The 13,859-nt window shown below is 37.7% G+C and overlaps 1 protein-coding gene across 1 annotated transcript in view; it reads right to left on the reverse strand.

Annotated features, from left to right (window-relative positions):
• HSD17B4 (hydroxysteroid (17-beta) dehydrogenase 4) overlaps positions 1–12,381 on the reverse strand; it is a gene marked incomplete at both ends in the record, with an annotated part of 43,537 nt that extends 31,156 nt beyond the window's left edge. The window contains 8 exons of the mRNA XM_010138923.1: positions 554–645; positions 3,043–3,230; positions 5,538–5,622; positions 6,362–6,408; positions 6,826–6,937; positions 7,582–7,641; positions 8,171–8,278; positions 12,328–12,381. Coding sequence (XP_010137225.1) covers positions 554–645; positions 3,043–3,230; positions 5,538–5,622; positions 6,362–6,408; positions 6,826–6,937; positions 7,582–7,641; positions 8,171–8,278; positions 12,328–12,381 — 746 coding nt within the window. The remainder of the gene's footprint in view (positions 1–553; positions 646–3,042; positions 3,231–5,537; positions 5,623–6,361; positions 6,409–6,825; positions 6,938–7,581; positions 7,642–8,170; positions 8,279–12,327) is intronic.
• Between the last annotated feature and the right edge of the window lie 1,478 nt (positions 12,382–13,859).

Here is a 13,859-nt window from a genome sequence, read left to right on the forward strand (position 1 = left end):
TAGGGAAAAAAAATTATACTCCAGAACATACTCAACATAAAAATTTCTGAACTACTGATGGTTGTATTTAACAGTTCAGTTAAACACTGAAACACAACCAACATAAACCTCCAAGAACAAGATAACAGCTTCCATCCAAGTCGTGATCTAGCAGTTTGATGGTAATACCTATAATGTGTCCAGAACTAGTTAATCCATCCTCCCTGCAAGTTGCTTTCTGTGTTTGAACGATTTAGAAAACAAAAACTTCTTCTGAAGTAGTTGCTCTGGTACCTTTTCAAACTTAAAAGAGTACAATAAATATTGCAACAATCAAGTCAGTAGTATTTTGAGAACGCATCAGAATGTGACAAGGCTGTTACTGCCTGATGTCATATACAACACAACGGGGTCAACCTTTCTTCTGTCTATGCTGACTATGTAGTTCCTGCAACTGATGATTCAGTTTCAGCAAAAAGGTTAAGACTGGATAGGCTAAAGCAAATGACTGGTTTCAGGGGAGGGGGCAAAGGAAGGAACAGAGTGGGGAAGAAAGGGAAAATAAAAAGATTACCTCAAACAGACTGCCATTCTCCATACAGGTCTCGTGGCAAAGCCAAACAACTAAGGGAGCCACATACTCTGGTTTGAAAGCATCGACCAGATCTAGAGCAAATTGGAGGGGGGGAATAATAAAATAGAAGTACTGTATAATTTCACCAAATTATTCTTACTCTAACACCTTCCAGTGAACAGCAGAGCCAGGGAGTGTTCTGCCATGAAATGACACATGAAATGAAACATCTGAAGAGTCATTAAATATGAACTCATGAAATGTATGTATGCCTCCAAACCCAATGATATTGGTTCTCAGACAGACAAAGGACTGTCTAAATGTTGAGAACACCATAACGCGCAGACTGCAAAGTCAGGTACCTTCCTGAATTTCCATCTGACAGGCAGCCTGAAACAAGGACAAGCCAGCTATACATAACCCTGACAGAGATGTACCTGAGACATTTCCCTTTTAATTTGCTAGTCAGTTGGAAAGAAAAGACAATATGAAAAGAATTGCAGCTGCTGAATATTTGAGAAACATTCCATTTAGAAATGCTGATATTTCCAAATGAGATATCGGTTATTATCAGCCCTGTAAATTTATATATTAGTTGTATTTGAGTTCCATTGCCATCTGGCACAAGAGCAAATTATCTGAAAATGGAGATATTGTCATGAAGCAGAGAATGGTTGTCCAGGTAGCTCTTACCACATATTCTATTCACTGAAAAAAAGAATGAACTTTGTTTGATTTCCTTTTTCAGCTTTTAAATATTATTCTTTCAACAGCAATAGATACATAGCTGTTCCTCAGCTAAAGGTCAACAAGCATTTTCAAACATACCCTGACAGATGAAGAGCTGGGAAAGTTTAGAATTACAGGTACTTTTTAATAGCCAAGTAACCGAAGTTCATTTTCAAAATTTCCACAAAGGTAAAAGGAAATTGAACTCCATTATACGTGGCATGCTGTAAGTTCATGACAAAAGCATTACGCTTTTCTAAAGTATTCTACTTTATGCTACATACCATTTAGACTCAAAGATGAGCACTAGACTGTTATCACTAATGTTATTAATCCAGTATTAAATGAGATAGGAAATAAGCAGTAGAAGTTTAAAAAAAACCACACAATAAGATGCAAACTATACTTAGGAGTTCTAGCAAGAACAACCATAAGTGCTCCAAGCAGAACATACTTGACTGTGGCAATTCTAAAGCACAGGTGCTTGCAGACATCTAAAGGTGAACAAGAAAGCACTAACAAAATGAGGATAATTTGATAAGCATACGAAAATATTTTTGAAAGTCTAGCATCAAAACCTTTAAAGAGTATTTGAAAAATTGAGCAGGGAGGGAGGGAGGGAATGAGGTAAGACCTAAGCGATCAGAGCTGTAACTATGTAGGACGACCAAAGGACCTCACCCTTCTTAGAATGACTTAAAGAAAATTAGGAGGTGGTTGTACCACTCTTTCTAAATATCTTCAGCAAATTCCAGCTACTGAGCTCCACTTTACACTTCAGGAACTCATGGCTGCAAGCTTAATGTATTTGACCCGTCTGTAACTGCATGCAATAGATCCCTAGAACATAAAACCTACAAAGGTGCCAGATTTCCTGATCACTTAGATTATTTAGACCTAAACCAGGATACTTTACGCAGAACTTCACTAGACAAACAAGATCATGCATTCAGTCCATGCATAACTGTATAAAATATATTACTCTTCAGTATCTTGTATATCAGTCTGAAAGATGTAATGATTCCCCTGGCTTTGAAATCTGACTATCACTAGGGAAAAGAAAGGCTGGAGGGAGATGAAATACGCTGATTCTAGAATACTTTCTGAGCAATTTCCTTTTACAGACTCTATGTTTCCATATTCTTTTTGTTTATTCTGGTCATTTGCCAAAGCAATTAGTCATTCTGTTTAGGCTTAATTTACACTTTACACACAACTCTCTTCTATAACATTATTTATATTGACTACCCAATGCAGCACTCTGTGAAAACCTGTTGAAGCATTCAAAGATTAGTAACTGTGCAATAAAGCAAAACAGACTGTATTTGGCAACTCAATTCATTATTATCTTCTGCTGATCATGGAATAAAGAAGTACACCCATGACATTGTGCAAAAACCAGTATTTTGCAATTAGACAATATTATAACAAGTGCAAACACCTTATGCACATACCCGATTCTACATTTGATGAAACAAATAAGCCTTTCCACTACCATAGGAGGATATTTAAAATAAATACTTAAAGAGCCTTACCACATGAAATTGCTTCTGTGAATTACAAAAATTGCTTCTTATCTTGCAGAAGAAAATTAGAATTCCTTACAATAGACAGAGTAATTTGACAGTTTAGAGGCAAAAAGACAGTAGGAATTAGCAGAGTACAAACTGTAAAGGGTTTGCATTTTCTAAGAGATAAGAAAATTACTGTGCTTCAATTCACTGCAAAATATCAGTACGTGTAGACCTTAAATGATTCACCTTGTGGCATGACAGTCTGGGTGAGTCTGGATCCAGCAGTAGGAGCAATTGTATTGCAGTGGATATTATACTTTCGTCCTTCAATTGCAATTGTGTTTGAAAGACCCAAAAGGCCAAGCTTTGCAGCACTGTAGTTTGCCTGACCAAAGTTTCCATATATTCCAGCAGCTGAGGAAGTCATAATTATTCTTGGGGGAGAGGAGGAAAAAAAGAAAAAAAGAAAAGTAAGTTCAATAATTCCTTCTCATTGTTTAAATCTACAAAAAAAGCATTTTCCAGCTTTGGTATTACATGCCCATATCCCACAAAACAGAAGTATGCAAATAAGAAAACATTATTTGTTGGTTTTGCGAACAAACAGATGCCTTTTTTAATGTTTGATTGATAGCAAACATCTGACAAAGCATTGTCATAGTAGCAGAAAACTAAAAAGACATGAGCATTTATGAGTTACACTGCAAAACTAGAACATTCTGTGACGATACACTATTTAAAGTAGCTTCTTTTCATGTTCTAACTGCACTTCAACTGGCATTATTCTTCTAAGTAACAAATAGCTCCAGCAGTTACAATAGAATTATTGAAAATTACTTCACCATAGTATCTACCCGGCAATATGTGAAGAGCCAGTCTTAGAGAACTCACATTCAAGGAATCCTAGCGTGTGTTAAACGTATGAACGAAGAACAGAGCAAAATCTTGCCTTTTGCTGTCCCTTAACACTATTGCTGTGGAGACAAATGAATTGCTCACAGGAAAGCTCTAAAACCACTGCAGTTCATAGCCGGTTTGAGGCAAGAAAATATTATGTTGCACATCTTCTCATAAATTGGAATTCAAAAGAAAAGGGTCTACACTTTCACTTCTAAAAGTAGCCTTATCAGAATGTACTGATACTGTTTACTGAAAACTCACTGCATAGCTGGGACCAAAATCTATTTAATTTTTATTATTATTTGTCTTAATGACAGTAATCCAATGTTTTTAATCTAAATAAAGAGATGTGTTACAAGTACTCAATATAATCAAGACAAAAAAAGCTACAAAATCTATACAAAGCAGGCATTTTGCATATGGTACACATCTATACATAAACTGCAGAAGCACTCACTACCATTGTTATCTGAGCAAACACAGAAAATGAACCAAGGTTAAGCGTTTTCCTAAATGGACTCAACTCCTTGATTTTAGCCATGTATTCCACTTACTGATCTCCCACCTTATCCTTACCATTTGGTTCCCTGGATGAGAAAGAATGTCCGTTTGGTCACAGAATGGTAAAGAAGTTCACAAAGCTTTCAACATGTGGGTGCGGTTGTTATGATTAATATAGTCATGTCAGTATTTTGATAACGAAAAACTACAAAAGTGAAAGGTCTGAATTCACTGCACTTTTTCAGGTAACACATACCAAAACAGACTAATAACACAGCCATCGCTTCTAAGACAAGTAAATTTGTCCAAAGGGGAATTAAAAAAAAAAAAACAAACAACCCAGAACAGAAAAATTAAGACCCATCATAAATTCATAGATGGTTTGGGTTGGAAGGGACCTTTAAAGGTCATCCAGTCCAACACCCCTGAGGTGAGCACAAACATCTTCAACTAGATGCTAAAAGCCCATTCAATATGACCTTGAATGTTTCCAGGGATGGATCATCCCCTACCTCTCTGGGCAACCTGTGCCAGTATTTCACCACCCTCACTGTAAAAACTTTCTTCCTTGTATCTAGTCTCAATCTCCCCTCTTTTAGTTTAAAACCATCACTCCTTGTCCTGACGCAACAGGCCCTCCTAAAAAGACTGTCCCTATCTTTTTCATAGGTTTTCCTTAAGTACTGGAAGGGTGCAGTAAAGTCTCCTCGGAGCCTTCTCTTCTGAACAAGCCCAACTGCCTCAGCCTCTCCTCACAGCAGGACCTTCCACTTAGCCTTGATGACCCTCATGAGGTTCATAGGGGCTCACTTCTCAAGCTTCACCAGGTCCCTCAGGGTGGCATCCCATCCCTCAGGTGTATCAGCTGCACCAATCCACCGAACAGTCCATCCATCAAATCTGTATCTCTCCAGTTTAAAGAGAAAGATGTTGTGGGGGGACCATGCCAAAGGCAGAAGTTCAGAGAGATGACATCAATAGCTCTTCACTTGTCCACTGAGTAAGAAGGAGCAGTAGAAGAATCCTTTGGACTTGCAGTAACATACAAGTAAAAATGGAAAAAAAAAAAAAAAAAATGGTATTTCTACAGCCCTACAGCTCCTGCCTGGAGTATTTGAATCTACGTGGAAAACTCCTTTAAGCATTTGGCTGGGGAGGCAGAGAGGACAGTAGAACTGACAGGATAATGGCTTCCACATTTGGACTGATCTTGTTTCATCTCAGTGATAATGAAAGGAAAGGAGAAAAAACTCCTCCTTCAATGCCAGGGCATGCATCAGTCTGTTACACCCAACTGAAAAAGCAAAAAAAAAAAAACCAAACAAAAAACTAATGTTTACCTGCCAAATTTCTGATTTTTCATATGATTCCATGCAGCTCGGGTGACCAGGAACGATCCCCTCAAATGAATTCTATGAATTATATCTAGGAACAAATTAAAGTAGGTTCAATAATTCCAGAATTTTGTCTTTCAACTTGAAATACACCACTTCTTTCTTCTTCATAACAAAAACTGCACTCTTCACACTCTCAAACTGTTACTAAAAAAGTGGGCTGATTTGGGGAGCTTTTTTAATAATAATTTTATAGATCCTCTGCCTCTTAGATGGGGCTCTCTTGTATAGAATTCACAGGCATTTAAAATGCCTGCACTCAAGGACAGTCAAACAATGACTACAGGAGTTAGACTATCTGTCAAAAGTGTGCTCAACTGGCTTATCACCACCTACCATCTCACTGAAGGTTCTCCCTGTTTTCTTCTGTCCCTTGGCATATCAGCTTTCTTTCCTCTGTTGTTAATTCTGTGCCTTTTAAGCCTGTTTAGTATTCAGCCAGTCAGTGCTGGCAGTAGGAATGTGCCCACAAAAACTATTGTGTGAGTTTCTCCTGGCTTTTTTTTTTTTTTGCATTCTAGTCAGCAACTAAGAATGGAAGCTACAGCCTTTCTTCCCCTCAAAACTACATACACCTACCAAACATCGCCGCACAGACCTCGTTTGCAAGCTGCATTCAAGCAGCTCACCACTAAGCTTTCAGGACAAAAGATAGTTCTCTGATCAGGCGTAGAAAGCCTTCCCTGCCTTCTCTTCTTTCATGCACCAAAGGGAGGGATGTACCTTTCATCTTTCACAGAGGAAGGACATTTTAAAGTTTATCAACTCACCCCAATCTTCATCACTTATCCGAACAAATGAACGGTCTCTTAGGATCCTAAAATGCACGATTAGGAGAATAAAACAAAAGAAATGAAAAAAAGATGGACAGGTCTTTACAGAAAAGTAACAGCCTACAGTCAAACAGGAAACCTTCAGGTTTACTTACCCAGCCAGCATTGTTTATAACGATATCTTAAAAAAAAAAAAAAGAAATAAACTAAGTGAATGCACTGATAAAAATACGAGCTTGTTTCTATTTTTCTCCCACTTTTAAAAATATATAGAGACAAGAACACTGCTCACATACATCGTATTACTGTTCTATAGATCCTTGTCCTGAATAGTGGAAGTCTACCATTGGATAATAACTACGACAAGACAAAATACTTCAAGTACAGTCGAGTCTTGGCCTGCCAATGGACAAAGGCCAGCAAGGAGGTATAGCTGTAAAGTGCTAGCTACTTAGGAATACAATACCTGCAGGATGCAGCCATCCTGCACAGTTTTGCAGCTTGCTTTGAATTCCAGAGTGCTCCCAATCATGCAGTTTGTGCCACCACCTTTGTTGCAGTAAATCCAAATAACTGTAAGAGTCACAGAGCCACTACAGCAATGCGGACCATAACAATTTTTTGTCAAATATCTAATTTGGTTCTGGTTGGCTTTGATCATGTGTACTTTTAGCCATTTAGCCCTCAGTTAAAATCACAGAAACTTCACCATTTAACAGAGGTAATCATATGGTAAAGAGGAACATTACTTGTTAGATAAAATACCTCAAGTTTTTTGTTATGTTCTGATGGGTTTTGTGTATGTGAAAGCATTTTGATCTTCACATAGGCAAAAGAGCTTACAAAACATGACAGGGCATCTCTTGACTCTTCAGCAGCACTGTGTATCCTAATTTTATGCAGCTATTTATAATACTTGATGAACTACGTGCTTTAAGACAAAAATTCTTAACCATTACTGAAGTAACAAAATTCTGCAGGGCAGAAAATCATTATATATTGACCTTTACATTTCTGGTAATAAGTACGAAAAAGAGAGAAAAGTTGCCCATTCAGGTTTAAAGTGGAAAGCCTCTGATTTAAGTTTCACTGACTAAGGACATCAAGGGTTGGTGAGTTCTACTGTTGTCACACTGTACTTCATACATTTGTGAATTGCACTGTTTATAATGGCTCTGCACTTGCAAAAAGTTACAACGAGAATTAATCAACTGTACCTATCCTCCCAAAAGCCTCAAGTGCTGTCTTCACAAGCTTTTCACCATCTTCCACCGAATCTGTAAGAAAAAAGTATAAATTTTCAAGCAAAATAAACTGGATACACTACACTTCCAGAACAGTAACAACTAATTCCACGCAGCTAAGAAAAATAAAATGTGTATAATTCCAGCGTAAAACAAATTTAAATTCAGCCACTACTTGCTTGTGGCCTAAAGCAAACACCACACAGCAAATCTAAATGGCACAATGTTTGCCATTGCAAGAAAAACAAGAAGCAAAACAAGCAAGACACATCCATTCCCATTTTGCCCCTAACAACTGCAGATGGACAGTTTCTTAGTATTTCAGTGTTAAGAAAGCTTATGAAAAAAATAGCCTTACTAGAGGAGTATTCATTAAAAAAGCAATTTATGCACTTGCTTTTTGCATCTCTGTCTCCCTGCTCCACATTACATTACACCTATTTAATTTATACGGTATTGGCAAGATGGAAATAATCCTTTATTAAGCAGTGTCAACTCTTCATTCATCCAGTCCCCTATTCCTATAGATAAAGAATTACACTAGTCTACAAAAATAACATACCATAATTGGGTACTGCTTTCCCTCCTTTTGCTCTGATTTCGTTGACAACTTTGTCAGCAGCTGAGGAGCTCTTGCCATGTCCCTTGAAATCACCTCCAAGATCATTCACTGTGCATCACAAAGAAATGAGTTTTTCATTGTTAACACTTAGACTTTATGGTCTTTCCTTATATCATTATCATTCTGGAATACATGGAGTATTAATAAGTCCTGCTGCATCATCTGGATCCTACTGGGAATCTCAGATTATTAGACAAGAACAGTAGGTCACATTTTTATCTTTTTAAAAAAATAGTATAACATACAGTATCCATTTTTCTAAGTAATGTGGGAAATAGATTTTTTTTTCCCCCTCCACCATACATTCAACTTGCTTGCCCTGCCCAGGCTTCCTCTGGCTGTGTTATTCTAGTTCACAGATTAAGGTCAAGATTACATACCAATCACAGGTGATTAATTCTGATCTCTTGTCAAACTGCTACAGCTATTGTATAAACTCTAAACAAGACTGAGAAGGCTTTGTTCCTGTTTAACAGAGTAGCTAAAATGTTACTAACTACTAGTCCTAAAGTTACTTCACTATAGGACAGATCAAACCATTTGAAAAAAGGGAGAAGAGCCTGCTGTGGGACTTCAGTTCCTTCTCCTGTGAGATAAGAGGGCACCTGACAGGCTGCTCTCTGTACTGAGGTATGCACCGTTTAGGATAGCTGAACTGTTTCATCACCACAGCTCACCACATTGCTGTATTTGCATGTCCCACAGTTTCATAAAATCCATAAGTGAAAGAAAAAAATCCATAGACACATTATATTTGGAAAAAGCATTTCAAAAAATGGTAAGAAGTATGTTTAAGTGGGTGTAAAACAAAATTGTAGGAAAACCAGAACTGACTGAGGATTTACATGCAACACTGGTATTTTGCTAAACTGTCTTTTACTATGTTGAACTCCAGCTTTGAGCCTTCTCACTTTTTCAAGCCCTGAAGAAGCCAGCCATAGTGAAATCAGCAAAAATATGCAAGATGTTCTTGCAGGCCTTGATGATAAACAATAATTGTAAGTCCACAGTATCATCATAAAAGGACACAAAACCATATTGTGCTCCCCACCTCCCTTTTTTTTTTTTTTCACTTGCCATACAAAGAGGAACATAGTTTGCAGGACACAGGACAAAATCATTCTCCATTACACAGACCAAGAAAGTCTTATGTGGAATCCTGTATTCAACTTTGCGTACAGGGGGAATTTACATTCCAAGGGAATGTAAAAACACTGCAGAAAATCCATATGAGTAAATGAAAATGCCAAAGTCCAGAAAGTGACCCTTATAAAGAACAGAACAAAAAAACCCCACGAACAGTACTAAACCCAAGAACTGCCTAGACTGAAGCAGGAAGGACTAAGACAGAACACAGTGAAAAGCTCAAGTACACTAAAGACTGATGAAAAAACAAAAAAAAAAAAGAGAGAGAGAGACAAGATGTCCAAGCTAAATAGATCAATATCTAACAGGTTGAACACGCAACTAGCACAGTTCAGGTGAGGTATTAGGGAAAATTTCCAACTGTATTGAAGTATTACAATAGGCAACATGGGCAGACTGTCCTGTCTGCAACATCAAAGGTCTTTAACACAACATTAAATTAAAGAAAATCAGGAACAGTACTAGGATTTCTAATCTGTCCTGGGACATAAAAGTGTACAATTCTATGGTAAACCTTTATACAAAAACATTCAGTTAGTCTTGTTAAGACACTATAACTCTCTATCAAAGACACACTCAGGTACGTTTATCCTTTACTTCAATAGTAATTTGTTGACAAAAGCTTCATTAAAGATTTGGGCAAATTTCCAGAGGCAGCAAAGCACCTTAGGCTGAGTGCAGGCACTTACAGAGTTGAAGCAAAAATGAGTACACAAGAAAGAACAGAGCTATTCTAGGCTTTGAAAATCATAAAACAGTGTGTGATAGAGCATGACAGAATAATTTTTAAAAATATGCATAAATAACATTATTTTAAGTTCAAGCTTTAGATCATATAATTTCCAGTTGAAAACACTCAGTAGAAAAGAGCCAGAGTCTGTAGCAGTTTTGACAGAAAATGGTTATAGCCTGAACCAGAGAGAATAATTCCTCTAAGGCTAGGAACGCTTTATTAGCAAGTAGCACAGAGCAGCAGAAGCAAACCTGTACAGTGAAACAGTTGCTGCTGAGGACCTCACATCTACAGTACAGTTTTTAAAAAATATACAGGCTCATTTCTTGCTGGAGTCCGGTGACATAAACCAAACACACACATTTGGAGAAATTTAGGTACACTGATAAACTGCATCTTCCAGTTTGGTTTTCAAAGGAAGTCCACTCACACAGCTCAATACTATCCCACAATGAAAACCAAAATATAAATAAATGCAAATCCGAAGAGATGCTTCAAAAGCATGACTAATCTAAACTAAAACAGACACACAGGAGAGCCTTGAGGTAGACTAAAAAGGAAGAAACAGCAGGGTCTGCACATAACACAAGACAAAAGCGAAGCATTCCCTTCCTCCTGCTTTCAACTTCTTCTGCTGAAAAGAACGGAAGAGATGAAGCATGACACAAAAGGTGGTAGCAGACAGCCTTTGGGTAATGGGAAAAGGGAGATTTCCAGTTGGATCACACTGCTCAGCCTAACCATGCCGACAGCATCCCACTCAACAGAAGGTTGTACACAGGGGTGTGGGACTGGACAGAAAAAGCTCCCATGTTGGGACCCACTGATATTCCTCCAACTAGAGTATTCGATCACTGTTCTTACAATGTACCTTCATTCCCACACCTTCAAAAAGGATACTTGTTTCGAAAAGACGTGAGTCTCATATCTGCTTCAGTTAAAAAAAAAAAAAAAAAAAAAAAAAATCTTTACACAAGTAACTTCTCAACTCTTAAGTCAGAATCACAAGAGGACAAGAGTAGATAAAGCAAACACAAGCATGCAGAGGTAATTGCAAAGCTCTGTTATATGAAGAGGTGAATTGACATGTAGTTTCCAAATGGAAAGAAAAAAATGCCCTTATTTAGCTATTGTGCAATAAGGCCATGAAATTAAGGAGTATTAGCTGTGGTCTGGCAATACAACACATTTTCTTTCAGATCATTCTGGCAAGTCAGAACACCAGTAGCTACACAGAGTCAATATAATTAAACATTGGGGCTGCCTTAGTGACCTAATTTGTGTTAACGAAGAACTTAAAATGAAGTATTCATGTTTCTAGTAAATAAGGTAAGTACCAAAGGTGGGAACTACCAGAAAAAAAATTATTTTTTGTCTATACACAAGACTTCTCGTTTTTAATTGATAAAGTAAAACCAAGCTATTTTCATGAAATTTTGTACACTGAGATCGGGATTATTAGAAAGCTGCTAAAAATCAGTGAGCAAGTTCTTGTCCATGATCTGTTTAAACATTTAACCTTGAACTCATCAAAAATACCTGTACAAATTCATTCATAGGCAGTCAAATGGTGATGCCAGCTGCTGGAGAGTGCCCAAGAATATGACCTAACCCTCAGAATTAGCTTGCAATACAGTATTTTCCACAACTAAATATTCCCTGAAGGAGGTTCAACCAAATAACTACGAAATCCTTTACTGAGAGCTATTTGGCAATGTCATTGAGACCAGATGACTCTTCCACACAATGCACTGCAGAAAGAAATAATGCAGTGCACTTTCAGCATATCCTGTGTCTTCTGCGAGCTACTGATACTGCATTACATTCCAATACCTCCTTTCCTGAGAGGAGGTTCTAGATGATAACATATCCACATTTTCAAACAATCATATTAAAAATTTCTGTACAGTATTCACATAAGACAACACCCTCTGTGACCACAGCTCACGATAAAGATTGGTATGCATGGACGAAAGTCCAGTTCAGGAAATTATCTGATTCAAACTGGCTTTCCAGCAAAGACAAGCCCTTGGACAAACTCAGGGAACTTGTTTCATAGGAAAATAGAGCTTAGAAGCAAATTTTAAATACCCAAAGATAAGACAGAGAACCATTAAATAACAAAGGTTACTGCCTAAAAGGGCATGAACCGTTGAACACAAGCTATGTGAGAGGCAAAGGTTATTGTCTAGATCGAGTCAGTTAACATAAAACTTACCAACTACTGAAGCTCCTCTTTCAGCAAAAGCTAGAGCATATGCTCTGCCCAAACCTAGTTTAAAAAAAAACAAAAAAGGGGAAAAAAAAAAGAGTCAATTTGTCTCCTGGATCACATTTCAGAGAAGAAGCTACAAGAAAATTAATTGCATGAAGAAAAAAAAAGACCACATCAACGCAAACACCTTCAAGATTCAAAGTAAAACACAATTTTCCTGGTAGTTAAAAGTTCAAAACATAAAAGTAAACAAACAGATAAACTGTAGATAAAAACTCCAGTCAAGAGACAAAAAAAAAAATTCCCCATGCTTACTCTTTCTTATTGCACCCAACATCAGGGAAAGCTGCCTGCTGCCGAGTTTATGCTTGTGATAGAAAAATATATTTGTGAGACGGATGTAACCTTGAAGAAGGAGGGGATGATTCAAGTTAATTAATTACATTCTAAGTGAATAAGATGCTTCCCTGGTTAAAGTTAGTCTTTAAATTTGAAGAAGAAACTGAATAAAATTTAACTGTGACTGGAAGTGTACTGACAAAATCCCTCCAATTATCTGGGTGCAAAGGAATCAAGGTCACAGTTAACTGGACGCATCCACAGTTTACCTATCATAATAGAACACTGTCATTTTTGCCTCACATACAAAGGCAAGACTTGCCTCTTTACTCTGGCTTAGATCCTAGGTGTGTTGCACATTAGAAATCTGTTCCAACAAATGATTTACAGTTATTATCCACTGTACCAGTCAGAAACTGATATCTGAATAATCAAAGGATGATCAGTCAGAAAAAAAGTTTCTCAGACTACAACAGTATGTCTTTGCCTTGCAAAAACATTCAGAGTTAGCTCTCTCTCAAAGAAAAAAAAAAGGGAGAGGGGGGTTGGAAATCAGACTTGCTCAGTCTGTTTGAAACACACCAATCTCACTCCAACAAACTGGAATCTTCCTTAAGACTCCTATGAGCCTCTGCAATAGAGAGCATCATACGTGAGGTGTATAAATGTCCGCTGCCTGATGTAATCCAATAAAACAAAACTCCTTTGTTTGTTTTGAAAAGCCACACAAAGTGCACAAAACTGCATAAAGTGTGCACAAACCCCAGACCATGTTATATGTGCCAGTATTATCAACAGGCAAGCAAGGACTGAACGCTTAAGGATCAAACCTAATCCTTAAAAAAGAAGATAAAACAAGCTCAAATGGCATAAACAATGACCATGTCTCATGACAGGCAGGAACAATACTTCACAAGGGATTTCACAGAATCTCAGAATCATCTGGCTGGAAGAGACCTTTAGGATCATCAGGCCCAACTGTTCACCCTGCACTGCCAGGGTCCCTAACCCATGTCCCTCAGCAAAACATCCGCACAACTTTTATACACCTCCAGGGATGGGGACTCCACCACCTACCCGGGCAGCCTGTTCCAATGCTTCACAACCCTCTCTGTAAAGAAATTTTTCCTGATATCCAACCTAAATTTACCCTGACGCAACTTAAACCCATTTCCTCTCATCCTGTCATTTGAAAC

This window comes from Buceros rhinoceros, unplaced genomic scaffold (genome assembly GCF_000710305.1).
Source record: "Buceros rhinoceros silvestris isolate BGI_N320 unplaced genomic scaffold, ASM71030v1 scaffold15356, whole genome shotgun sequence".
In the NCBI taxonomy this organism is placed as follows: Eukaryota; Metazoa; Chordata; class Aves; order Bucerotiformes; family Bucerotidae; genus Buceros; species Buceros rhinoceros.